Here is a 26609-nt window from a genome sequence, read left to right as displayed (position 1 = left end):
TTTACACACCCTTTATATTTTTATTGAGGAGAAAGCTTTAGCATACAGAACAATTTCTTATCTTCACAACACAGTAATGCAACAATAACACAATAACAATAGCACATTTTCAAACGGGTTTCCTCCCGAGTCTCTGGGAATCCTTGGGCTGCCTTCATACCCCTGGCATGCATTTCCCCCCCCCACCCCCCCACCCCTCTTTCAACCCAAGAAAGCACCCAAAGCCCATAGTTCTTCTTACAGCTCTTGTGGCTGTCACATCACAACAAATATTAAAGATCCGGGAAAGGTGGGGGAAGAGGGTCAAAGGGAAGCCCAAGCCCCCCCCTGCCACCAGAGGGCCAGAAGCCAGCTCACTGCTCATCCGCTCTTTCCCCGGCTGAGGCTACAAGGGCTCAGGGTGAGAGGCACCACGGGAACAGCAGGGCCTGTGCTGAAAGGTCCCTGGAGGTTGGGGTGCAAGGCACCTGTCCTTTGCACTTCTCCGGCAGGGACGTGGGCAGCAGGGCCAGAGTGTCGACCGTCAGCAAACAGGGTCCACAGCCTAGAAGGATAGCCGTTCCCCTTCTGGAACCCTCTCCTGAAGAAATAGCTGAAAAAGACAAAATTTTCTTTATGCGGTTGTTGACCACTGTACCGAAGGGAATGGAGAAAACCAGGCAACTGAAATGTCCAACAAATCAGGAAACTGCTTAAATAAATTATTCAGTATGCATGACTGCATAGGTGGCAGCCATTTTAAATCCTGCTGATCAAGAGCTTACAGCATGATCTCAGCTTTGAAAAGACAGAGGGAGAACATGCTAGAAAGGCATCAAAGTGTTAACAGTACTTGCGTCCGTGTGGCCGGATTCTGGATGTCTGGGGGTGTTTTGGCCTTAACACTTTTCTCGATTTTCCACATTTTCTATTATGATTATCTATTACTTTTCTCCTTGGAGGAGGGGGGAGCCTTTTTTAAAAGGTAGCAACAGGTTCTAGGAACCCGGCTCCACGGTTGCCCCAGGGCTGCCCCAGGGCTGCCCCAGGCCAAGAAGGGAGAAGCGTGTTATAAACAAAAAGGGCTTCTTACCTCCCACTGACGAATAGAGACCTCACCAGAAACCAGCCGGAGGACTGGGTTTCTCTGTGACTCCTCTTCCTTCAGCTCCTTCCGCTTGCCTCCAGGCTCAAGATCCTAAGGCTGGGCTGAGGTTATCTGTCAGACTCCGGTGAGGAACAGAGGCATCATTTACTATGTTTTCTTCCCTCTAGCCACAGACACTTTGGCTGCACTTGTCCAGCTGCCAGGCACTGTGCAGGAAGCTCAGTGTGGAGGGCAGTTCAGGCCAGAAGCGGATCTGGCTGCCATTCTGGGGCCAGACTGACATAGTGTATATTTTTTCACTGCCGAAGCAGTGTTTTTTGGACCCGAGACAAGCAGCAGGACTCTTTATGGGCGGCCCTGGGTTCATACCCAGAAGTCCCCGGAGTTATTAGGAGGCAGTCACCCTCTTAAGCCGCATTGTCTAATCGAAGCCCAGCACCGGGCCATGGCTTGCCCCCCCCCCCGCCCCCCATGTGAGAAACATGAGAACGTCCCAGCTGCAAGGCTGTAGACAGAACCTTCCTCTCTCCTCTCAGAACCAAGGAATCCTTGAAGTCGAAGTTAAAGAGCAGGCCTCAGGCCCTGTCTTTGGCAGTCCAGGAAAGAAAGGCGAATCGGGCCTCCTCTGGCACCTCAAGGATGGCGAGTCTCCTGCAAAGGCCTTTGGCTGGGGGCTGCAGTCCAAGGCCTGGCCGGGGAAGGAGACCACCGTCCCCAAGGAAAGAGTGACTCCTCACAATGTCAAGCTGAGTTGTTGCTGCTGCTGCTGCCTCCTTCTCCTCCCCCTCTCCCTCCGCTCCCCCCCCTCCGCCTCCTTTTAGGCAACATCCAGAGAAGGGTTAGAGCCTGTAACCTTGGGCTCTGTCTGCTGGGGATGCCCGGGGAAGGCGGCGTGGTGAGAGGAGAGGGTTCCGGACTTGGCGAGCTGGTCCAGGGGCCCTGATACACGGGTCTGTGGGGCGGAGGAACCAGCTTGCTGGGTCAGTCAAGAGCCCATCTCAGCCATGTCGTCCGTGTGACATGTGGCTTTGCGCACACTCACTGGGCTGGATGTAGGGGTTCTCTTCGGGGCCCTTCCGCTGGGGGGGGCTTGAAGCAAATGTCGGCTTCTCGTACATCTCTTGATACCATCCTGCTCTCTGTCCATTTTATCGAGTCAGTGGCCTCAGTGGCTTTAGGAGTTCGGCACAGCCCGTCCTTTCGCTCATGGGGGCAGATCAGTGAGGCATTGGGTGAAGTCCTGGTGAGCCAGTCCAAGGATAAAACCGTAGAACACAGGGTGAATAAACGCAGGAGAGGTGAGGGTTAGGAACAACTAGAGGGGAAATTACAAGAGGGCGACCAGTTCTTTTATGGGAACAGGCCCCGAAACCTGCTCTCTAGCTTGTGGCAAGACTGAGCAGAGTGCACTCCAAGAGGACAGCTACTGCTGATCCCTTCTTTCTCGGGTGGCCTTGCCTGGACACGTGTCACTCTCTGGTCACGGTCGCAAGACGATCTGATCTGGAGTTCTGTAGGTCTTCTTCGGGCTCTACAGGTCTGGAACTCCCTCAAGTACTGGTCAGCAAATAGGGCAGGCGTGGCAGCGATAGCAGGGGCAGGGGACGCTGTAGAAGGGTGTGTTCTGCGCGGCGAGCTCGCCCCAGCTCTCACACGCGAATTCGGCCGCGGGCGGCCCGGTGGCCCCCCTGTCTCGGAGTGAGGCGGAACAGCACGGGGGGACGCCTTCGAATCTGGCGTTGCCCCAGGCGACCTGCACGGCGAATCAGTGGGGGCGAACTGTAGAACGGCGAATTAGTGCCCGGAAGGCCCTCCAGGAGCGGGACACGATTCTGGTTCCTCCTCCTGCTGGGCTGTACTATGGGCGGTGAAGCATCTAGGAAATTCTCGTGGTAGTAGCCAGTGGTCTGGGATGAAGCGTGGGCAACAGTCGGCTCCATCTCCATCATCTCGTCCAGGTCATCGTCTTGGGTCTCGTCCTCTGACTCTGGTTCTGGCTCCTGGTCCCCCTCCTGGTCGGCGTCGGGATCTGGCTGCGGGACGGGGCACACGAATTCACCCTTGTTCTCTTCATCCTTGACTGTCTCCACGTCCACCTCCTCGTCCACGTCCACCTCCTCGTCCTCGTCCTCGTCCTCCTCCTCCTTCTCTTCCAGTTTCTTCTTCATCTCCTCCAGCTGCTTCTTCCTCATCTCTTCCTGCTTCTTCCTCTTCTCCTCCTCCTCCCTCGCCTCCTCCTGAATAGCTCTCACGCGCCTCCGCTGCTCCCTGTCGTAAAGCCTGCGCCTGCGTGTCTCTTCATCTTCGTCACTGTGGAAATCTTCTTCATCGCTGTCTTCGTTAGGGTCCGCGGCAAAAGGGAAGAAGATGTTGCGGACCCCCGGGAGCGGGATCGGCTTGGGGACGCGCACCTTTCTCTCTATCTCCACACACTCGAGAATCAGCTCATCCAGGTCGGCCATTTCGGTGGACCATAAGAGCTCCTTGCGGAAGAATTCTGACAGGCCTTTAAGGAATTGGTTTTGAAGGCGGCAGTCATCCCAAGACAAGAACTGGGCCAGGAACTGAAAAGCATCTGCATAGCTGCCTAGGGTACAGTGGCCCTGCTTGAGCTTGCGGATGGCCTTTTTAGCCACGCTTGGGGGGATGGGGCCGCAGAATTCCTTGCGGATCTCATCCAGGAAGCGTGGGAAGTTGGCACGCAGGGGGCTTCCTTCCCGGGTGACTGAGATGGCCCAGTTCTTGGCTTGGCCCGCGAAAAAGGAGATCAGAAAGGCCACCCGCTCGGCGCCCCCGGGGAAATGATCCTCGTGGTCAGCTATGAAAGTCTCTAGCTTCATCAGGAATTCGGCCAGGTAGACCGGGTCGCCCGAGAAGGGCTCTAACTCGGGCCGCTCCAGCGGCGGCAGAGGAGGCTGCGCGGGCAGCTCCTTGGCTGGGGGCGGGGGCAGCGCCGGCGGGGGCGGGATGGCCAGCGGGGGGGGGTCGACGGGCGCGTCGGAGGTACCGCAGTCCTGGATCACGCTAATCAACAGTTCGTCCGAGGCGTACTCGGGCTCCGCGCGAGGGGGAGGCCAGCACAAGAAAGGCAGCTCCCCCTCGGGAACTGCGTCGATCTCGCTGAGCGGGAACTCAAAGTTCTCCTCGGCAAGGACGGGCACCACCGGCACCGGCCAGCGGATGTAGCTCGACACATTGCCCCGCAAGGAGTTAACCTCGGCTAGGGCTCTTCCGAGCTGAAGGCCCAGATTGGCATTCTCCCCGCGAAGGGCATTTAATTCTTCTCGCAGGGCCACGTTCGCCATGCGCAGGCTGTTTAGATTTCCGGCGGCCTCGGACATCAGGATTAGCTCAGGGGCCCCGGGTCTGAGGGCGGGGGCGCAGGTGGAGGGGGGGTGGGGAGCTGGAGGCCGCGAGAGGAGGCTGAAATGCGGCGGCAGGGCGCGTGCGGGGGGAGGGGAGCGGAGCGCCGCGGCGGGGCGCGGGAGAGGCCGAGCCACACCCACTGGGGCGAGCGCGGAGGGCGGGCGCTCCGGCCGGAGGGCCCAGCGGCTCGGCCCGGGGCGCTTTACCTCGTCCCAGGGATCGGATCGGAGAGGGCGGGCGGCGGCGGCGGCGGGAGCCGGAAGGCGCCGGGGGCCGAGGACTCGGGCGGCAGGCGGCAGGCGGCGGCGGGGCGAGCGGAGGCTGGAGGAGCGGGAGGGAGTGCACTGCGGCAGGATCTGTCGAGGAAAAATCTTGCGGCTCGCGAGTCCCCGCCTTTTAAGTGCAGCGTCGCGCCGCCCCCCACCCCCGGCGGGGCGGGTCTTAGGGAACCGCGGGCGCCCACTGGCCGCCGCGCGCCGCCCCCCCCCCGCCCCCCCTCCCGCCTGCGCCTCTCACTGACTCTCTCCTTCCCTAGCTGCAGCTAACTCGGGTCGGGAAAACGCGACAGCGACTGCCCACTCGAGGTCGTCATGGCGACAGCCAGTGAACGTGTTCCTCTCCTCGGGCAGGCCCCCGAGTGTAGAGGAGCTGCTTCGAGAGGCGCAGCTCAATCTCCAGAGCCTGTTGCAAGGTACTGAGAGGGAGGGGGGCTGCGGCCGGAGCCCACAGGCGAGATGCGCAGCGGCTGGAGGGAGGCGCAGAAGAAAGAGGACAGGGACCAGCGCGAGGAAAAAAAAGAGAGAGAGAGAGAGAACGGTTTAAACCCCCACTGAAAAACAAAAAAAACACACAGTTGCCCATCTTTTTACCTTCCAGACTAAAGGGGTCGAGAGGGCTCGGTTTCTCCGGCTGTTTACTCGCCACCCCTCCCTTCCACCCCCCCCCCCGCCCCTTTATTTTTCAGTTCAGGAGGCCACGGCGGGGGTGGGGGGGAGGACGGAGGCAGAAGCAGGGCAGTGGTCAAGCCATTTACAGAGGGAGCTGGGTGAGAGACTCCCACAGGGTGGGCTCACAGACCTTTTAGACCCTCTCTTGGCACGTCACCCGTGCCTTTGGAATCCTCACACCCAAGGACAATGGAGGCATCTGCAAGGGTCTCCCCCTCTGGGCTTCGCCCACTCTGCTGTTGCCACAACCTGTCCGTGTGTCTCCTGGGGAGCAACTGCCTCATCAGAGTAAGCCCGACAGGGACACCTGAGTGGCTCCCTCGGTTGAGCTTGAGCGTCCAACTCTCTTATCTCAGCTCAGGTCTTGATCTCAGGATTGTGGGTTCGGTCCCTGCGTTGGGCTCCATGTTGAGCGTGAAGCCTACTTAAAAACAAACAAACAAACAAACAAAAAGTAAGCCCGATACCCAGCACCCAGAGCTCTCCTCATCCCCAATTCCCAGCCCATTGTCTTTGGAGTATACAGATGAGCACAGAGCAGTCAGACTGTGCATGCACCAGGCAGAGAGAGAAAACCCAGACTCTGAAATCAGACAGAGCTAGAATCTCATTCCCACCCCTCACCTAACTAGCTGTGGGATATTATGCAGATTACCCAAAGCTTCAGATGAATCAGTCATCTTTAAAGTGAGATTCCGGTTCCCCATGCCGCACAGTCTTGTGAGAATTAAAAATGGTATGTAACCTGCTCGGCAAGAGTATCTTGCAGCTGGAGAGACCCCGATAGGATGCACCATCAACACCCGGTACGTGTCATTTGGAACACAGGCTTAGCTGGGCACAGTATTAAAGTTAACACAAAGGAGAGAACAGTGCGGTCGCTGATAGGCCCTTCCAATACGAAAAACCAGACACCTTGACCAGAGGGATTTAGCCTATGTACGTGGCAAAGAGATTAAAGCTCAGTGCTATGAGAGAGACAACTGGGGTGTTACAATATCTGGACGGAGGTTACAAGGGACGTGCATATGTCAAAATTCACTGAGCTGTGCACTGAAGGTTTGTACACCTTGCTGTAGGTAAGTTATATCTCCATGAAGTAATTAATACAAATAAAATCTCAGTGGTAGTCGCAAGCTCCGTACCTACTCCAGGCACTCGCTGTCCCACTGAGGCCTCTCTTCCAGGCCCAGAAGCCCTTCCTCAATGTCTTCCAACCTCCAATCCTTACACGTTCTTCACAGTTCTCTTCTTGCCTCATTCAAAACCCTTTAACACTAGTTCTGCACTTCACTCATTCCCTTCGTGAGCACTCCCGCGAGCCACCTTGGGCCATCCAGCTCCAGAGGACTTGTATCGTTCTGAAGTGCTTTTTCTTTCATTTGTTCATCCATTTACTCCTTCACCTACTAGTTCTGGGCTTACCACTTGTCCGCCTAACCAGACCAAACTTCTCGACAGAAAGAATCACATCTTTTAGTACGCTTGTGTTTCCAGAAGCAGCCGGCACAGAGCTGGATCCCCAAGAGGTGTTCCGTAGGCATTTGTTGAGTGAATGTTAAGCGTGAGAAGAAGTCTTGTCAGCTCTCGTTTATCCATACCAACGAAGGTTAACTCTTACGGAGAGTAGAAAATGGTAGCTGGGCCACCCAACTGGACTCCAGCCAAAACCCTCATCTCCTTTGCCAGGGCAGTGGTGGTGACCTTAGAGAAGCAAGATTCCAAGGGACACCATGAGCCTTGCGTTCAGATAAGAGAGGAGCTGCCATGCAGAAAAGGAGTCAGTGTGCTCTGTGTTGCCACCATGGGCAGATTTAGGACTGGTGGGTGGAGGAAACCTAGAGGGAGGCGGATTTCACCTCAAGATAAGGAAGAGCTTTCCTGCCATGCCTGGCAGCCCCAACTGTCCTTGGATAGGATGAGCTGCCTTGGGAGGATGGCAGCCTCCCCTTCTCCGCAGGTCTGTGTGGAGGCTGAAGAAGCATCTAGAAGGGCTGCTGAGGAGGAACTCTGAGCCCAGAAGGAAGGAGAACTTTTGAGGCCCCCCCGGTCTCCAAGTCTCTATGAGTCTTAGAGTCTTTGTTCAGGTGTACAGAGAGCCCCACCCCTGTTGGTCCTTTGCTCTCTCATGTTGCTCATCTACTCATCGAACTCATCACTTCACTGAAGCCCATTCAAATCTTGTGCATCCCTCCTATTCGCTGACAATGCCCTTCCACTTCTCCTTCCTTCTCTGCCACTACCTCTGCCTTCCCTCTCCCTCACCTTAGCCGCCCCCCCGGACCTGACACAACCCACAGTGGGACTAAGGTGCAGGGAACCAGGCCCTCGGAGGCTCAGATGAGAGTTCTTGAGATCCAGGCGAGCCCTCCACCTTGGACTTCCCCGTGCAAATATCTTCCTGCTTCACACGGGTCCTTTCCCTGGTAGGCTTGCAGAAAACCTGAGGAGCTGCAGGGCTTCAGAGAAAGGTGTCTGCACCCTGAGGCTCTCCTCTAAGTTGAGCCCCTGAGTTGGGGGCCGGCAAGACACAGGCTTGGTCTGCGAACCAGCGCAACTCGACTCTTACCGACTCGCTTTTCTCCTCGGCCCTTGCAGTCCTGGGAAGTAGGCATTTTTCCGTTTCCGAAGCCAGAGGCTCGGACGCCGGGCCAAACCGTAAAGAAACAAGGCAAGTCGCCTGGCAGCTAGAGCAGGAGCCCCAGCTTGCGGTCCTCTCCCAGCCCGGTGCTTGGCCGTGGCCCCTAGAGTGTGTGTCCACTGTGCTATTTTTCAGAAGAATATGAGGAACAGTACCCGGAGGCCAGACTTCTGGGGCAGACCTTCCGCTCTGCTGATGAGGCCCCCGAGCCCACTCCTAGCCCAAGGCCCCAGGCTGGCAGGCGTCTGGAGTTTGTGCTGATGGTGAGTTGCCTCTTCCTCCCACCTGTGAGAGCCAGCGTGGGCAGAGAGCTCTCTGCGCTCATTGACAGGGGCCCTCGAGCTGCGTACCTCACCCACCGGAAGCTGCTGCTCACCTCTGCTTGCCAGCAGAGCTACCCTGAGGCCCTGCCGAGATGGGCCCCACACAGCAGGTGTCTGGCCTGGCAGCCCGTCCACACTTTCCTGCCTACCAGACGAAGCCTCCGACCACCCTGTCTAGACAGCCATCCCGTGGGCACGGCTCATCCGGTCGGGAGCACACCCTTCCCATCACCTTCTTTCCCAACAGCCTACAAAACGGCAGCCGAGCGAGGATGAGACTACCACCCAGGGTGTGAGGGCCCCCGAGGCCTCCCTGAGCCTGTCTACCACAGCCGACAAGCAAGCTGCCTGGAATAGCCCCTCCCCTCTGCCCATCCTAGAGGAGAAGCGGTGGCTTCAGCCTTGTTCCACGCACTCTGACATTGTGCCCATCAACATCTCTGGTAGAGTTGCTTAGCACCACCTCTGTTTGCTTCCCTCCGTGCCAACTACAAACCATCCTCTCCAAATGCACTGGGTGCTGGGGGAGGGAGCGAGACTTTTCTCTGCTGCTGGCTCACCTTGCACTGTCAAGGTCATGGCTCTCGCGGGGGCAGGGGGGAATGGAGGCATGCAGGCGAGGGGGCTCTCACTGCTCTTTCTTCACTCTCTCCTGGCACTGCCACGCTAACCGAGCCCCTTTGAGAGCAAACAAATTCCTCTTAACAGAAAACGCTAGGACTCTGTGAATGTGTGGGCTCTTCAGAACGTCCATGGGAACTTGAAGTTTGTGAGCTAGGTTTGGTTTGGGGAGAGAGAACTTCTCATGCCAGAAGCCAGCTTGGTAGCACCCGGATAGGAGTCGGAGTCGAAGTGTGAGGTTTGTAGTGGTGGTGGTCAGAGGGAGGATCCCATCAGGGACACAGAGCTGGGGCCTCGTGGCACTTTCAGTAGACACTCGGTCTGCTAGAGAGGTGGGCTTCTTCACCTTGTGCGGCAAGTGTTTGAGAGGGGAAGTAATAGAAAGAGACCAAGGCAAATGCGGCTCAGCTGGCTGTGATTTGGGGGCACGGGGCCCCCTAGACCATTGCTCCACACTCCACCAGCTGTACGTGGAAGAGGAGGAGGGTCCGTCATTTCAGAAGGGGATAGGGCCAGCGACCTGATGACATGAAGCCCTCCTAACTTAAAGGGACCAGGGGCCCCCTGGGAGCCAGCACTGGCCAGTGGTATGCTGGAGGAAAAGTTGCTGAAGGCCATGAGGGCAGGTCTGGCCACGTGTGGTATCGCTCCCTGAACACGGGGTCATTCGGCGTCACCCGCATCCCCTCGGCAAATCAGAGGCAGAGCTCAGAGCCTAGGGAGATGCACCAGGAGGAATGAGGGCCGGGAAGAGAGACTCGCCAAGTGAGGGCGGGCGCTTTGTCTTTAAACTTCCACCTTACTGTCAGTGAGCCTGGCCCTGAGTTTTGCCCGCAGAGCCTCTCGCTGGGGGCAGGGTGGGCAGTGGGTACACATGCAGCCCCGGGGCCGAGAGGGGAGGGTCTGGTGAGCCCGCTGTCGCTGCGCTGCGGAATGAGAGACAGCGCGGGGAACAGCGTGCCTCACCCCCACCCCTGCCCCAGCAGTTCCCCTGGAGCAAAGACTGACCCAGGGTTTCGAGAGAAATAGATCTCAATCACTACACGGGGGTGAACCTTGATAAAATGTGATCAGGTGACTGGAGGACAGACTAGCAGGCTGCTTCCTGGATGGTGGGGGGCCGGTGGGGCAGGGGAGGTGGAGGCCCTGTCCTTACTGGCCCATACAAAGGCTTTCTTTGAGAAACGATTACAATCAAGCAACATCTAGTCTCAACCTGTCTCTCTACTCCGGTGGTTCTCACCCCAGGCTGTACATCTGAATGATCAGTCACCCGGGGACTTCAAGAAAAATGTTTCTATCGGGGTCTGACAGCCCGAGATTTAAGTGTCCTTGATGGGGTTCAGATACTAGGGTTTCAAAAGCTGCTCAGTTGGATTTGATATGCAGCCAGGGTTGAAAGCCCTGGCTCTCGGCCACCTAGGACTCACAGGTGACCCAGGGTGTGACCTGTGAAAGCCCACATGTATGTCTTGGGCCTGTGGGTGCCCGGGGCCAAATTGGGAGGGATGAGGAAGAAGGGCCACTTGCCTGGACTCTGTTCATGCTCATTGCTACTGCCATCATCCCTTCTGTGCACCTCAGACTGATTTCCACTGTGCTGTAAACAGAAACCAGGATGCACCCAAGTGTCTTTATTTTGGCTACAGGGCAACAGTTTGATAAACATGCAAGTTTGCGACACTCGTTGTTTAACACAGAGACAGCCGTGAACCCCAAGTCCACCCTGAGGCGGAGGCGGACCATTATTGGATTCTCTAACTTTTCCCAGCGAGACCAAGGTGACCCCACCACAGCTGATGCCCCAGACCCTTCCCCTTGTTCACTTCTACCAGACCTGCCCCCCAGGAATAATTCAGAGTGCGTGCGTGCGTGTGCATGTGCATGTGTGGGGGGCGGGGGGGGGGGGCTTTGGATGTCCTAAATAAAAACCCATGTAGTAATTAAGGATAACCAAGGGCCCTTTGTCAAGGGCGTCAACTGAATATGGAAAGCAGGTTTCCCAGGCTAATAAATTCATTATGTTATTGTTTCCCATTCTACATGGAATATAGCTGTATGTGTCAGATTTAGGCAAATAGATCAAGGCAGGAATCATCATGAAAAGCACCATTCTAACAGAACCATTACTGCTACTAAATGGAGGCCAGCCAAAGGGCGCAGACCAGAAAGATGTGGATGCGAGTCCTGGCCTCTCCAACTTACTAAAACCGTGAGGCCTTGGCCAATTTGCCTGACCTCTCTGAGCCTCAGCGCCTTCATCTGTAAATTGGGGATAATAATACCAAGCTGGCGGAGTTGTGCGGATTACAGCTGTTACACGTAATGGGCCTACCGTGTGCCCGGTGCATAGTGGGTGTTCAGCGAATGGTGGTTGCTCTTATAAATTTATTAGAGTTGTAGTAGCAGCAATGATGTGACAGTAAGGATTGTTGTGGATGAGAAAATCTTTGGGGATTTTGGACATCGGAATGGTTTCCCCACACCTGTGTGTCATCCTAAGCCCCTCGCGTGTGGCAAAGCTAAAAAGTGCCACGTGCCAGAAATGCAACCAGGCTCTGAACTTGCCACCTGTGGCATCCTCCAGATTCATTGCCGGGGCTGAAAGTCCCACGGCGCTGTCCTTTGGCAGTTGCACAGCCCCTGCTCTCGTCTCAGGAGAGGAGGAACCCTGAGGTCTGGGATCGTTGGTGAGCCTGGGCTGAAAGCTTGGGGAAAAAGACAACAACAACAACAAAAAAAAACAAACAAAAAAACCCAGGTAGCCCCACGCACCACTTGAGCTCTAAAAGGAATAATTAAAGCCGGCAAGGCTTTGGCAGCCTCCTGGACAATTCAAGGGCAAGGCACCCCGTGACTCACCATGTGGTGATGGGCAAGGACCCAACTTCGCCAGCATCCTCATCTCGGGAGAGGAAGAACCAAGGAATCCTGACCAAGCTGTTGGCAGATGCTTCTTGGCAAAACTTGGGTGCGCCTGTCTCGAGACAATGACCTCAAGGGGGATCCCCGGCAGCAGCACTAACTCTCTGTGTTTACCTTCCCCAGGTCACGGCAACAGGCTGACGGGCAGCGTGGCCCGCACCGCCACCTCGGACATCAGGCCCAGTCATTCGGCCCCAGAGGGTGTGCATGGAAGAGTGGCAGTTGGTCAGGAAGTTCAGTTCCCAAATCTCACCTCCCCAGGACTGAGGAGTCCTTCTAGTGACCCGGAGGAACCTCTCCAACTGCGCGGTGCCACAAAACCCCCAGGCATGGAGAGCATAGGAATGGTGTACAGCGTCCCCAGTTCTTGCAACGGGCCGACAGAATCTACGTTCTCTGCTTCCTGGAAGGGAGATACTTTTACCTACATGACTCCAAGTGCCGCCAGCCCAAGCAGTCGAGTGGGTGAAAACGGAAGAGATCCTTCCTCGGGCAACGCTTGGGTCCCTCTGCACACGCTGCCGCCTCTAGTTCCTAAGGAGGCCGCTACCCTCTTTGTCACTCGTGATAACCCTGCAGGATGCAGTGGGTCAGCTGGCTACTCTGAGCACCCAACTCAACGAAGGCAAGCATCAGAGCGACCCTCCAAGATCGGCCTTCTCACCAGTGGTACCTCAAGGCTGGAGACAGGCCCAGGGGGGTCCAGCAGGTTCCGGGAGCGGTCACTGTCTGTGCCCACGGACTCGGGCGCCGCGGATGTGGACTACAAGGAGGAACAGAAGGCCAGTGAGGCCTGTGCCCTGCCTCACGCCAGTACGAGTTCTGAGGGCAGTAACAGTGCCGACAACATTGCCTCCCTTAGCGCCCAACAGGAGGCCCAGCACAGGAGGCAGAGATCCAAGAGTATCTCTCTCCGGAAGGCCAAAAAGAAGCCTTCCCCACCCATGCGCAGTGTCTCGCTGGTCAAAGATGAGCCGGCCCTCTCGCCGGAAGGTGGGTCAGCACTGCCCAAGGACCAGCGGCCCAGGAGCCTCTGCCTCTCCCTGGAACACCAAGGACGTCACTCATCCCACCCCGATGCTCAGGGTCACCCAGCTGTGCCAACCTTCAAAGATCCGGAAGGTACACATTTCTCCCACCACTGGTATCTGACTGACTGGAAGTCTGGCGACACCTACCAGTCCTTGTCCAGCTCCAGCACTGCCACTGGCACCACGGTCATCGAGTGCACCCAAGTTCAGGGCAGCTCAGAGTCTCTCGCCTCCCCTTCCACATCCAGAGCCACGACACCTTCCCAACTCTCCATCGAGGTGGAGGCCAGGGAAGTATCCTCCCCAGGAAGGCCCACAGGGCTGATGTCACCCTCCAGTGGATACTCCAGCCAGTCGGAGACACCAACGCCCACCGTCTCCATGTCCTTGACCCTGGGCCACCTGCCCCCACCGAGTGGCAGCGTCCGGGTGCGTCCGGTGGTACCCGAGAGGAAGTCGTCGCTTCCCCCGACCTCGCCAATGGAGAAAATCTCCAAGTCACGGCTGTCATTTGACCTGCCGTTGACCTCTTCAACCAACCTGGATCTGTCTGGGCTGAGTATCTCCATCCGAAGCAAAACCAAGGTGAGCCGGCATCACTCAGATACAAATTTTGGGGCCAAGCTGGCCCAGAAAACGAGCCCCAACCAGCCCGTTATGCCCATGGTCACTCAGTCCGACCTCCGTTCCGTGCGCCTGAGGTCAGTCAGCAAGTCTGAGCCGGAAGATGACATCGAGAGCCCGGACTATGCTGAGGACACAGGAGCGGAAGTCTTCACCTTGCCAGAGAGAAAGACGAAACCTCCCATAGCCGAGAAGCCCCCCGTGGCCCGAAGGCCTCCGAGCTTGGTCCACAAGCCACCATCGGTCCCCGAGGAGTACACACTCACCTCGCCGACCTTGGCTATGACCCCCAAGAGCTCAGTTCAACACACGCGGCCACTCCCTCAAGACATCTACACGGTGGTGCGGAAACCAAAGCCCTCCAGCTTCCCTGAGGGCAGAAGCCCCGGGGAGCTGCCAGCGCCCTCGTCTCTCGCTTTCACACCTTTTGCCAGTTCCTCTGGTGCTTTCTTCTCAGGAACACAGCAACCTCCCCAGGGCACCACGGAGGACGGGGGCCCCAAGGCTAGAGCCCTGCCTGAAAGAATCAGCCTCCAGAGCCAGGAGGAAGCAGAGAGAAAGAAAGGCAAGATCCCACCTCCCGTCCCCAAAAAGCCCAGCGTGCTGTACCTGCCTCTCACCTCACCCACGGCTCACATGGAGGCGTACGGGGCCGAACTGAGGCTGCCTCTCAGCCCCATCATCACCCTGCAGGAAGAAGCCAAGGGTCCCCCCACCAGTGACCACCCGCAGTCCCCTGGTACGAGGACAACTTCACCACTGCAGGCCGAAGGTGAAAGGGAGGCAAGTCCTCTAGGTTAGTAAACTGCTGGCTTTTCCTTTCAATCCCAGGAAAGATGACGGTGAGCATAGAGTGCCAGAGACAGAAGGAGATGCCCCCCAATAATGATCCTGAGTCCAGGACAACCGGGTCAGTAGGAGGCATCTCTTGAGGGTTGGGGTTCTTCCAAAGAGGCCTCGCTGCCCTTGGGATCAGGAGTGACCCAGGCAGAGATGGATCTCCAAGGCCCAGTTTGGGCCAGTCCACCCTGGAACCCCCAAGGACTGAGAGAATAAAATCAAACTAGGTCTTAGCACCCTAGGACCTTAGGAGCCCATCTGCCTAGTCAGGCACGCATACCCTGCCCTAAGAACTCTCTCCCTGCCTCACTGGACAGCACTTTTCTCTAGCCACGCTGATTTTCATTTCACGCATGGGACTCAGTACCCTCCCAGGCTGAGTTCTGGTGCCACGGCCGGCTCGCAGGCCTCTGAAACAATGGCACAGGTTTCCAGCGGCACCCTTTCTTAGTGCTTTCTAGAGGAAAGGGCGCTCACTTGCTGGGATTCTTTGAGGCTGGCTCTTCCCAGGACAATAAGGCTAGGCTAGATAATGTTTCTAGTCCTTTTTTGGGGTCTTTTTTTTTTCCATGCCCCTTTCTTGTTTCGATTGTGGTCAAATGCACCTAACGTGAAATTTTACCATCTCCAGAGTGCTCTTCATCTTGCAACACTGAAGCCTGTACCCATTAAACAATAACTCACCACTGTTCCCTCCCCCTAGCCCCTGGCAACCACTCTTCTACTTTCTGTCTCTATGAATTTGCCTCTGTCTAGGGAGCTCGTGTAAGCGGAATCACACCGCACTGGTCTTTTGTGGACCGCCTATTTCACTTAATAGATTGTCCTCCACATCCATCCGTGTTTCTCATCCTTTTTTTGAGCCCTTAACACCAAACATCAAAATTTTATCACCTTCCTGGGGCGCCTGGGTGGCTCCGTCAGTTAGGCGGCCGACTCTTGGTTTCTGTTCAGGTCATGATCCTGAGATGTCGGGGTCCTGGGGTCAAGCCCCACATCGCATCGTCGGGTTCCTTGCTCAGTGCAGAGTCTGCGAGTCTGCTTGTCCCCCTCCCTCCCCCTCAGCCCCTCCCCCACCCCATGCTCTCTCTCTCTCTCTCTCCCTCTCTCAGATAAATAAGTAAAATCTTAAAAAAAAAAATCTTATGACCTTCCTTAAGCTGATTTGGACTTTCAGCAGAAGTTAAATCATAGAGACTAGAACAGGCAAACAAATCAAAGCCCACAGGTAATTTTAGAATATGCTTTGTCAAACTCCACAGGCTCCCTCTGAGATTCAGATAGGTCCCGCTCCCACCTACTGGTTGAGTCATTGCTTTAGATTACTCTCAGCTTTTTTGATTTTTAAAAATGATGCATTCAAAGCAAAAGAATGCTCTGGCAACCTGTTGTAATGGAAAAGGCATGAGAAAACAAGGACCCATGCTGATCTTCACCACTCAGGCCACCTTGGCCAAAACATTAACCTTCTGAACATCGTGTTCCTCTGCAAAATGGAGACATTAAGGGTCTCTCTGCCCAGCAGTCCTTTCAGACTTGCTTTGAACATCAAATGAGATTCATATGAGAATGTGCTTTGTCTTAACTCTTGTGGTCAGAGTATTTAATTCCTTCTGGTTCTTATGCCTAGGGAGCTCTGCAGAACCGAGCACTGAAGAAAAAAGTGTAATCAGTGATAAAACAGCCGAATGGATCGCCGAAGACGATGATGACGTGTTTGTGGCTTCACGCACAACGGAAGATTTGTTTACTGTGATACACAGGTCTAGACCCATCTTCTTAATTCCTAACGTAAATGCCTTCCCTTTTGAGACCTCCAAGCAGCCATGAGCACTGAAGCTGGAGACTAAGTGCAGATACCCACACATGGGAACGGCAGTGCCAGGCCTCGCAGATGCAATTCGCTGACATCTTTGGGTGACGTGGAGGAGGGGCCGGGAAGGGAGGACCAGGTGCCGAGTGAGAGGCCCCTCGTCTCCTAGCAACCGCAGGCCTATTGTGGCTCCATCTGCTCCCTGCAGCTCTGTCTACAGACAGAGACATTTAACCCTTCACAGCATTCCTTGTACCAAACCAATCTTAGCAAGAAGCGCAGTGGGGCACCGAGCCGGGTATCAGAGCAGGAACGCAGGCAAAGGGGGACGGGACGGGGACCCCCGTTCTTGGACAGGGGCACAGAGCAGGGGCTTGGTGGTGAGAAAAACTAGAAAGAGCCCAGTTATCAGGGCTGCGGGAGGGCCCATTCCCTCAGGCTGTCTTGAATCCGACTCACCGAGCTACAAGCCTTGACTCCTTAAATTCTTCCTCGGTCCCAGAACCAGAGCATGGTCGAGCCTGCAGGCCCTCCAGCTGTGGGTATTGAAAGAAGGGTACAGGCAGGGAGCCAGGCAGGGGACTCTGAGGACTTAGCAGTGAGAGAGAGAGAGAGAGAGCGCTGATCAGCGCAACTGCTCGCAAGGCTGCTTCGTAGAGGCTCCCAGATCATGTCACTGGCCTTCAGGAAGTTATATGAAGCATTAGGAAAATGTCTGCCACGTTGAATTCACTCAGAGCAAACTTTCTCTTATTTAGGTCCAAAAGAAAGCTGCTTGGCTGGAAAGAGCCTGGGGAGGCCTTTGCCGGCGGCGGCAGACCGAGCTCCCATTCACCAGTAAAGAACCCAGCTGATTCTCCAGTCAGTGAGTCAGCTGCCTCTGCAGGGTCAAGCGGCAGTGCCAACCTAGATGCTGGCAGAAACGATGATTTCAAGGCCTTGCTACAGAAGAAGGGAAGCAAGGCAACTCCAAAGTCCCGCCCCTCAGCAGCCGAACTGCTGAAGACCACTAACCCGCTGGCTCGGAGAATTATTGCACAATTTTCACAAGACTACGAAACCACCGATAACCCCAGTACCTAAGGCCCGGGTTCAGCAAACAGGGTTTAGTCACCAGACTTGAGTAGACGAAGGGGAAGAGAAAGGGTTTTAAAAAGGAGTTGTGGAAATAACAGAAGAGCCTACTTGTCCTTTCCATTCATTCACCCTCTGGACAGCAGGAGAGAGGCCACTCGACCTAGAACTAAAATCATCAGGCACTTTAATCACCTTCGGACATTTTGCATTGTCATACGTAACAATCTTGCCATTACTGACTACAGATTTTCTCCTTCTTTCCCCCCAGTGCTGTGCCCCGAGGAGAAATTCTCAGGCGCAAGGGCACCTGTGCCGTCTTTTCGGTCACTGACCGGGCTGCTCTGTCCCTGACTCCTGTCACCGCGGGGCACAGCGCGAGGGCCGACTGGGGCTGCCGAAACGGGGGTTTTCCCATTATTCACTTTCCGGGCAAGGCCTCGATGGCCCTGTGTGGAGAAGCGGAAAGACTCTGAGGCCTCTTCAACCACAGTCTTGCTCTCCCAAGCCCCCCTCAGAGAGGTTTGCGGGTGTACACTTATTTCAGCATGGGGTTGATTGGCTGGCTTTTGTCATGCAAAATATGAATGTGACTCTGTCTTGAAATTCATGCCTTTTTCAGTTGGATTATCTACGCGGAGAACAGGGTGATGAGTTCCGATAAACATGTAGACCCCCTCCCCCTTTAGCTAGGAAAAGTCAGGACTGGGTTGCTTTGGATGAACCAAGTTCAGCCAACAAACGAGGCAGCCAAGCGTTCTCTCCGATCTAGCCGAGGCGACTCACACGCGCGCGCGTGCGCGGTGAGATTCTCCAAGTGTCTGTCAACAGTGAGAGTTAGGATGGGTGCCCAGCTCAGGGTGCATTCTAAGAACCCTCGTTTCATTTGCATATAACCTTCATTACAGGAAGTAATTAGCTGAAGGAACAGCATCATCAAAGGCTCAAGGAGGAGAGAAAGTAAGTGTAACTTGTCCACCTCCATTCAGTTTAGATTGTGGTTTGTGGTTGCTTTTGTTCGGGTTAAAGGAAGTCTTACTCTGTTCCCAAACCGAGAATGTATGGACTGAAAAAGGATATATCCAAAACCTAAAAGGCTGCCTTGCAATTTGCTGTGGCCCATAACACACACACACACACACAAAAAGGGCTATTTTTTTTTTTTGCCATTTAGGTTCCACCGTGTGCCCAACTTTCAGTTAACTATGCTGTGGGGGAGTGGATGGTCTGGGGAAAACAGGGTGCTGACACAACCCCAGAACAATCCCCATGACCCCCCCCCCACAAACACACAAGCTTATAGGCACTATTCTTGTCAGTTCAATTTTCTAGGCAGATCAAGAGCAGTGATTTATTTGATTTTCCTATGTCTGGTCGCTGGGAGGTTGGGTTAAAAAAACAGACGACGCATTGAACAAAAACTGGCTGACCAGTAATGGAGGGTTAATTGTCCATATTCCCAAGAAGGGAAAAGAAAAGTCAAAGGAAATTGTAGCCTGCTTCCTGGACCCCTTCCTCCTTCACCACTGCCATCCCCCCACCAACGGATTCATTGGCCAACCTCCTGGAGGCTGGAAAAACTGCCCCAGAGACAAGCAGTTCTTGATTTTGATAGGCCGCCTTGCTCACCAATGAGAAACAAGCTCTTAGCTCCCCTGCCCACACTCTAGCAGGCAGAGCAGCTGAAAAGCTACCCTGAGAGCTGAGGAGACTTGGAAGCCGCTTAGAAGCCTTCAGCCTAGGCCCTTGGTTGGTACAGTTCTGAATTCCAGACTTCTGGGTACAGGCCGGGCTCACCAACCTCTGCGCAATCCGTACTTGCCCCTGGTTTAGGCAGAGACCACTTAACAATAATAAGCAGCGAGAACCCAGTTGCTTTCGAAAGCATCCCAACTATTTGAAGGTCCTGATCGAATTTCAGGGGGTTTGCCTGACATCAAATAGACTCCTTCCTGGCCTGAATTTACATACGAATGCCACACTCATCTGCCCCAGCCTCAGCATTCCAAAAGACAGAAATATTTTCCTCTGTAGGGAAGTGAAGGGGTGTTTGTGCTTTGGCCTAACAAAAGTGAAAAGCTTCCAGGGCCTTCTCCTGGGGAAGCACTTTGAACAGCTGAACTCTGAGGCCGAATATGAGACTCACATAGTATAGGATTTGTTACTTCTGCTGATTTTTCTGGAAGCTTCTCGTTTGCTACTTCTACTGGGTTTTGCCTCTCCCATCACCTTGCTATCTTTCATGGTTTTCCCAAAAGGTTCTCAAGCTGAATGACCGGACACCTTTATGTTTTAATGTTACCTTGAGTCTTGCTTTCCTCTACAGTAGTCTGTATACCTGGGATTTTTATAACGTCTTCTGCATCATTATTATGGCCCTGAAATTCCCAGTGGTGTTTCTCATTAGCACAAGAGGATTTGGGGCAGTGATTATATGGCCAGAGGGATCACCGAGGACTACAAATATTCCTTTAATATTTTGCAGCAGGGGATCTAATCCCAAACAAACAGCCAGACTGTAGAATTTGTTAGTCATTGAGGACCGTAAGACCAAACATCTTTCCTGCTCTTAACACTCAACCTCTCTCACCCCTGTGACTATCGTAACACCAGCTCTCTCTCCCACCGAGGCACATACCACAGTGTTTGCTGCCTTGTACCCCTACTTGCTAAGACTAGAGAAGACAGGCTGGAAGCCCCTCCAGGCAGGCTTTCAGAGAACCTCCTACTGCCACTGTTACTTGTGCAGATAATAATGATAACAGGTTTTGAAGGTGGAAATCAGAAGGGGTTCAAGTGAAATGAAGTTGGCCCCAGGAGGTCAGCTTCCATTTCAAGTTGTTTCCATCCTTCTTGTTTGCTCTGGGTCCAGCCAATAGCAGCAGGTGGCTCTGCTAGGCTGAGCTCAGTCTAGTCACGAGTAGAGGGAGTCATCCCCAGGATTGGTTAATGGGTAGCTAAAAGTGCTTTGCTCTAGGTGAGTGTTGATTACGTATTTGTGGTTCAAATGTTGAGGGGAGAGAGCAAGCCATTCTTGGTACAACAGGAAGCCTCGCTGGTGCCCCCCTCCTTTGCCTGCCTCATCTCTCGCCTGGGCCTCCCACCAGGCCCCAACTTGTCCCTCAGCCCCAACTCCCGTGACCTGCATCCCTAGCCTACCACGTACCCTTTCAGGAGGCGGGACCACAGGCAGCGAAATAGTTCACCTTAGCCTAATGACCACAAGTCGACCAGTTGGTCCGAAGGCATGACTTCGAATGTGCAAAGATGGAGGAGATTCTATAAGGCTGACAATGCACATCTCACCGGACATCCATCTTAATTAACTCTCTAGATGACAGGGATCAGCTCGTGATCCCGCTGTACCTGTCTGTCTGAGCAGATGTGTCCATGCACCTGCCCTCTTCCTCACAAACAAATCATCCCCTAAAAAAAGACGAGTTCATGGCCAGGGCTCTGTTCCTCACTGGTGTAGCCTTCCATCCTCACCAAGTGTATAAACACAGTAGTAAGCTTTCACTGTAATTGGATCTGCCAGGGCCAGGACCAGAGTGAGGTGAATGAGGCGCCCACTCTCATGGCCGCGCCGTGCCCTAACCTCGGCCCAGCCCTGCTCTTTGCACTCTATAAATATCAGTTTATCTTCTTCCCGAGCACAAGTGTGGATCCTCCAGTAACTCCCTATCTGCCGTTGCACCAAATATCTTATTACCATCTCTTTTTCCACTGCTCTCAACCTTTGTATGCCTATACATCAGAGAGCCTTCAATATGATCAGAAGACACGGTTGATTTCCAAGCAACCTGCTCCAACTGGCAAGTCAGCCCCCATTTAGGTAGGGATGCAGACAGGGGCAGCCCTTCAGCAAGATCGTGAATAAGTTGGAGGCCTGCCACTGGGACCCTCTCTCTCCTCTTTCTGCTCCATGTTCCCCAGACCTTGGTTCCCAGAACCAACCCTCCTGAGTGCCTCCTCGTTTGTTCTCCTCAGTCAGAAAAACATGCTCTCAGGAAAGAGATGAAGTCCTTTACTTTGACATTGTAAGGCTTAGTACTACCTTTTTTGAGGGTCACTTGCATTTTAACAGGGGAAAAGCCTTAAGCCAAAGAAATTGAAGTTCTACTTGTAGAATGTTAGGCACCAATTAGTTGCCGAAGTGTATTTTTCACCACGGAAAGGCCAAATTCCCTGACAGCTAACTCCAGAAGATTAGAAAATGCTGTAGTCTCCTGGAATTATTTTATCACATTGCCGGTGGTTGGCTACATAGTCCTGATCCCCAGTGCTGTCCTCTTGGACAAGGACTAAGGGACCACATCTACCAAGAGACTCTCGGAAATGGCTCCTGAAAGGCCGAGATCCTTGCTATTGTACAGTGACATTTTTACACAAATGGAAGTCATACTAATCATTTTAGTAAAAGAACACAAGCAGTTAGAGTTTGTGAGACTGTGTCCTGTTCGTGAAAGGTGAAACTGTCCAATGTCTGATCGATGTCGGTCGCCCGGTGTTGGTGGTGATTATTAAACTTACCGGAGGTACAACTTTACTGACCACAAGCCTCTGCTTCCCCTACCCTTATTTATGTTTTGTGCTATCACTTCCGCTTGGTGTGAGAGAGACCAGATCTCTGCCAGAGCACCCAGTCCCTCCGAAGCCTTTGCTTGTGTTTCAGCTGTAAGTCATGAAGATACTAGGGATTTAAGAGGACAGGAGAGTGGGAAAGAGGTACAAACAGCTGCCTCCGTCAAAGGGCAGCAAGAATTGTAATTTAAACAATGACATGAAATAAAGTTCTAGAATATTCTGAAGCAGACTTATATAGGGATACAGTAGTAAATGGTTAGCGACAAATATTTGAGGTGCTTTTTGTAAGTGTAACAAAAATACATTTGCATAAGTAATGGGTTGTGTGAAATACGTATATATGTTTGTTCAGCAAAGCCCAAAATCGAGGCCGGTGGTTCTCAGAGTGTGATCTCGGAACCAGCAGCCGCAGCCCTGGGATGTGTGTGTGTGTGTGTGTGTCTGTGTGTGTATTCCAGCAACGTTACTTCTTCAAGCCCCTGAATCACTATAGCCACGACTGTCCAAATGGTTCCAGCCTTTTCCATCGTTTCTTCTGTCCTTAGAGTGATCAGTGTCTGGCCAAGTGATGTATATTGTCGTGTTGGTCAGGTATACATTTGTCTGGTATTAGGAAACGATCAGATTGCATCAACTACTTGCTTAACCTGCAAAACCCTTGATTTAACTTAGCCAGGACATCTGACCTGTTTAGAGGTTTAATTTTTTTTTTTTTTTTTTTGTAATTCACGAATAGGAAAAAGGAAGAAATGTTCTGTTTGTTTGGTATTGCCAACCCTTAAATACCTATCTTCACCGTGGTGGCTGTTCTCGACGAGGGCTCCGTTTTTAAGATTTTGCCTACATAGTGGAATTTGATATCAACAAATCCACCAACAAAATCTGAACTGGAACAGCCAGTTAACCCCTCTCAGCTTCTCCTTAATGCCAAGCTTTATAGGAACTTACTCCTTATGTGGTGTTCAGCTTTTTTTTATGTCCAATTTTATAAGATGTTATGCATGAGGACGCAGCATTGTGCTCATTGTATAAGTCACCCCGAACTCATTTCTTCCTCCGTATGTATGATGGTGATGAAATATCAGTCTGTATGTCCTGACCTCTCCCGATCAACTGTAAATGACAAATCTTTTCATTGATTTTTAAATGAGATATATTAACTCTGGCTAGTAGTTAAAATTTTATTCTTTTTATTATATTTCATTGCTACTCTTTTCTACTGACTCCAAAGCTAACTTTGGGGAATATTTCTTATTTCTAGGTTGTTGTATTTCTCTTATTTCTATATTTACCTGTAGTCATGGAATGTTAGAACTGAAAGGGACCAACCTCTCATGTCACACATGAGGTCCAGAAAGGTCAAATAACTTACACGAGGTCCTGTACACAGTAGGAGGGTCTGGCCTCAATCCCAGGTCTCCTGCCTCTGGGGCCAGTGTGTTTTCATTTAAAGCACTGCATTTAGAGAGAACCCACAGCTGGCTTCTACTTTTATGACATATGAATTTCCCGGGTATTTCAGTGAACTAATTAGCTATGCTTTAAGGGAAAATGCTCAAGATTTCTTTAGTTGAATCTGAAGACAAATCTCATTTTCAATTTAGAAACATTCATTTCCCCTCCAAATTTACTTTGTTTTTCCTAAGAGATGTTTGAAAAATGATTTTTTGTAGATCAAATTCCACTTTCTGGTAGAGAAGCGTCCTATGTGGGGGAATCTTCTGGCGACTTCTTTTGATAAACAAAAATCCAATGTCCCCTAATATCTCTACTTCTTTTTAGTGTGACCTTTTGTAATTGGTATTTATTTAAAGTAGGGCAAACCAATATAGGCTTTCCTAGAATCTACTTTATCCTTCCCTTCTGAAACTTTATGAGATATTTTCAGACTGTTAGATGCTCGTGAGATCTTTAGTTGTGTTCTAGAAACTTCACCTAACTTGATGTTACGTCAATCCCTGGGCTCAAACTATCTCCATCTTACCAGAAAATTACAGAATTTCCTCATCAGTACTGAGCTCTGCATGCATTCTCTTTTCTGGAACATTCTTTGCCTAGTGTGACTCTATTTAGCTATTCTTGGGCTTCCTTCCATGGTTCATGCATACCTTACTATTCTGTGGAACTGCAGTCAGTGTCCCTTTAGGGCCATGCTAGTCACATGGAGTGGTCTTTCCAGTTATTTCCATCGTTCCCTTGTTTCTACTGGACCTCCTCTGGTTTCCATTTTCAGGAATGCTCAGAGATTGGTGGGATCTTGACCCGGCGGGGGGGGGGGGGGGAGTTGACACGCATTTTTGGCAAAGGGCCAGACAGTAAGTATTTTAGGTTTTGGGGTCCACACGTGGTCTCTGCAGCATATTTTTCTTTGTCGTTGTTTCTTTTTTTCTTTTTTTCACCACACTTTAAAAATGTAGATACCATTCTTAGCTCTTGGGCCATAGAAAGCCCCAAGCTGGATTTGACCTGCTTGTCATAGTTTACTGACCTCTGGTCCAGACAATCTACTGGGACAGGCATTTCTGTGACTGGCCCCATGTGATAACTAAATTGTATGCTGGATGATGGGGCTCGCTACCCTCCCATCTACTTACTACACTGTCACACCAGTCTGCACAGAAGTGGGTGGAGAAGGGCTGCATATGTCAACCCATGACTCTAATAGGGTACTCTTCATCATGGTCTTTCTCTCTCTCTTTCTCCCTGTCTCTCTGTCCCTCTGTTTCTCTCTCACTGACTACCTTGGTGTAGAAACCCTCATTCATTTTTCCAGACCTCCTGACCTGAGCCGAAGGCAGCCGCTTAACCCCCTGAGCCACCCGGGTGTCCCTGCTTTCTGAACCTTTAAAAGGATTCCCTAGGGGCACCTGGCTGGCTTAGTCCATAGAGCATCTGACTTTTGATCTTGGGGTTATGAGTTCAAGCCCTTCATCAGGCCTAGACCTTACTTTAAAAAAAGAAGAAAAAGAAGATTCCGTAAAGTTTCCTCACAAGTCTCTCCATCTCGCTCCCATCTCTACGTCTCCTGCCACCTGGGAGTCTAAAGCTCAGATTCGCATTTTCACATTTGCTCATAGAAGCACTGAGGGGCATGAGGGATGAGGGCGGGTGCCTGAGCGTGTGAGCATGGTTTCTCCCCTGGGACTGTGAAGGCCCCATTGACTAATGTCTCTCTCTCTCTCTCTCTCTCTCTCTCTCTCTCTCTCCTCACACACACACACACACACACCATGTACACATGCACACACTCCATCCAGTGTTCTCATCAGTTCTCTGGTCCAGGTCTACGTCTGGTCAAGGAGAAGGGGATGGTGTGCGGCTCCTGAGGCATTTCCCTTTTTCTTGTCTTTTGAAACCTTCTCTTGGCTGGTTTGTGCCGGCTTCTCTCAAGAAGCCATTTGAAGAAACTCCTTTGTGACGGTTGTGGACAGGCTGACATACAGAGCGCTAGGACTTTAACTCAATATGAACTCGGTCACTCAGACATACTTCTGAGGCTGCAGTTTTTCCTCTCGAAGCAAATTGTCTCTTAGGACCTTTTGGCTTGCTTCCTGTCATTTGAGCCCAGGGATCTGCCCAGTTACTGAAAACTAAATTTTAAAGTCAGAGGCATGTGTACCTTTCAGGATCTCCCTATGTGAAAACATCCGTGAAACAGTTTCTTTCTGCCTTTGGTTTAAGATTGCCAGACTGAGGAAGGCAACCAGGCTTATGCCTTGAACTCTAAGACAGCGAAAGGGTTACACTTGCCAAAAGCAAAACGAGGAAGGAGGATTGACTAGTCCTACTGTGCATAGTCAGGAGACAGACTCTTCTTACGTTGGCATGCAGGGCTTACTAAGTGCCAACAACGCACTTAAGAAAAATAAGGGAGACAGGAATTTACAGACCAATATCCTAAACTGGAAGGCGGCGATAAGGCCATTCCCCCAGTGATGAGACAGTGTCCCTGGATAAAAATTTCAAGAAGCAGCAGAAACTAGGAGAGATCATCATCCCAATCCTTTTTAGAATTCTAACACAAAACGGAAGGAAGCCCTCTGTGGGGTGATATGACAAAGGGTTTTTCTTGTCTTTTCTTTCTTTCTTTCTTTCTGTCTGTCTGTCTGTCTGTCTGTCTTTCTTTTTTTCTTTCTTTCTTTCAGCATTCCATACTGGCTTGCTACCAGCAATTGAAGTGTATTCTTTATATGCTAGAGCTGTTTGTGTCTTCTCAAAATAAATTGTTTCTGTTAAAAATCATTTTCTGTTTCACCCTCTGGTTTTCATTGTAGCAGGTGATGCCTTTATTCAGACACTAAGCCCAGGTCTCGAGCCTGTGTCACCGACCACACAAGTGTGGGGCCCACACACAGAGGGGTTGATTCTCACAAACCCCTGAGAGCCCAAAGCCGATAATGCAGGACATGGTGTCTTGCAGGCACCTGGCCCACCCGGCGGTAAACCTAAGCTGCACAGGCAGGTAATTCGTGTTCAAGGACTTTATCTCGGGGATTCAGATGCAACTGCTTATGGAAGCACCAAGGGGCCGCAGATGAGGCGGGGCTCTGGTGAAGTGGGCAGCCCGTTGCCAGGCTCCAGAGAGGAGGAGGTTGCCATAGCAACTGTGCTCAGGGCACGCACTCCCTCTTTGTTCTCTGGCTCAATGAAGCCATCCAGCAGGGCAGACCAGAGTGAGTCTGGGCTGGGGGCAAAAAAAAAAACAACAGACCAGATGTGGCCCAGATCAC

At 52.5% G+C, this 26609-nt stretch overlaps 2 protein-coding genes across 2 annotated transcripts; one reads left to right on the top strand and one right to left on the bottom strand.

The window, feature by feature from the left end:
• On the bottom strand, positions 1 to 4806 carry RTL5 (retrotransposon Gag like 5). Its single transcript, XM_027607875.2, has 2 exons — positions 1073 to 4806; positions 1 to 592 (listed from the first exon to the last, which is right to left on the bottom strand). Exon 1 carries the CDS (start codon positions 4426 to 4428, stop codon positions 2737 to 2739), a length of 1692 nt encoding a protein of 563 aa, XP_027463676.2. The 5' UTR covers positions 4429 to 4806; the 3' UTR covers positions 1 to 592; positions 1073 to 2736.
• NHSL2 (NHS like 2) lies at positions 4516 to 26108 on the top strand. The gene is made up of 8 exons (XM_035725446.1): positions 4516 to 4891; positions 4989 to 5144; positions 8177 to 8304; positions 8612 to 8807; positions 10635 to 10766; positions 12034 to 14361; positions 16036 to 16168; positions 16977 to 26108. The coding sequence occupies exons 1-8, from the start codon at positions 4516 to 4518 to the stop codon at positions 17299 to 17301; spliced, it is 3774 nt and encodes a 1257-aa protein (XP_035581339.1). The 3' UTR covers positions 17302 to 26108.
• The last annotated feature ends 501 nt before the right edge of the window (positions 26109 to 26609 follow it).

This window comes from Zalophus californianus, chromosome X (genome assembly GCF_009762305.2).
Source record: "Zalophus californianus isolate mZalCal1 chromosome X, mZalCal1.pri.v2, whole genome shotgun sequence".
NCBI lineage: Eukaryota > Metazoa > Chordata > Mammalia > Carnivora > Otariidae > Zalophus > Zalophus californianus.
This window is presented reverse-complemented; position numbering and strand designations above follow the sequence as displayed.

Bases quoted from the DNA above. Each gene is read 5' to 3' on its own strand.
- RTL5 (XM_027607875.2), bottom strand. From the start codon at position 4,428: ATGTCCGAGGCCGCCGGAAATCTAAACAGCCTGCGCATGGCGAACGTG.
- NHSL2 (XM_035725446.1), top strand. From the start codon at position 4,516: ATGCGGCGGCAGGGCGCGTGCGGGGGGAGGGGAGCGGAGCGCCGCGGC. The intron at 5,145-8,176 runs GTACTGAGAGGG...GCTATTTTTCAG, and splicing joins TCTCCAGAGCCTGTTGCAAG to AAGAATATGAGGAACAGTAC. The intron at 8,808-10,634 runs GTAGAGTTGCTT...TTTTGGCTACAG, and splicing joins TGTGCCCATCAACATCTCTG to GGCAACAGTTTGATAAACAT.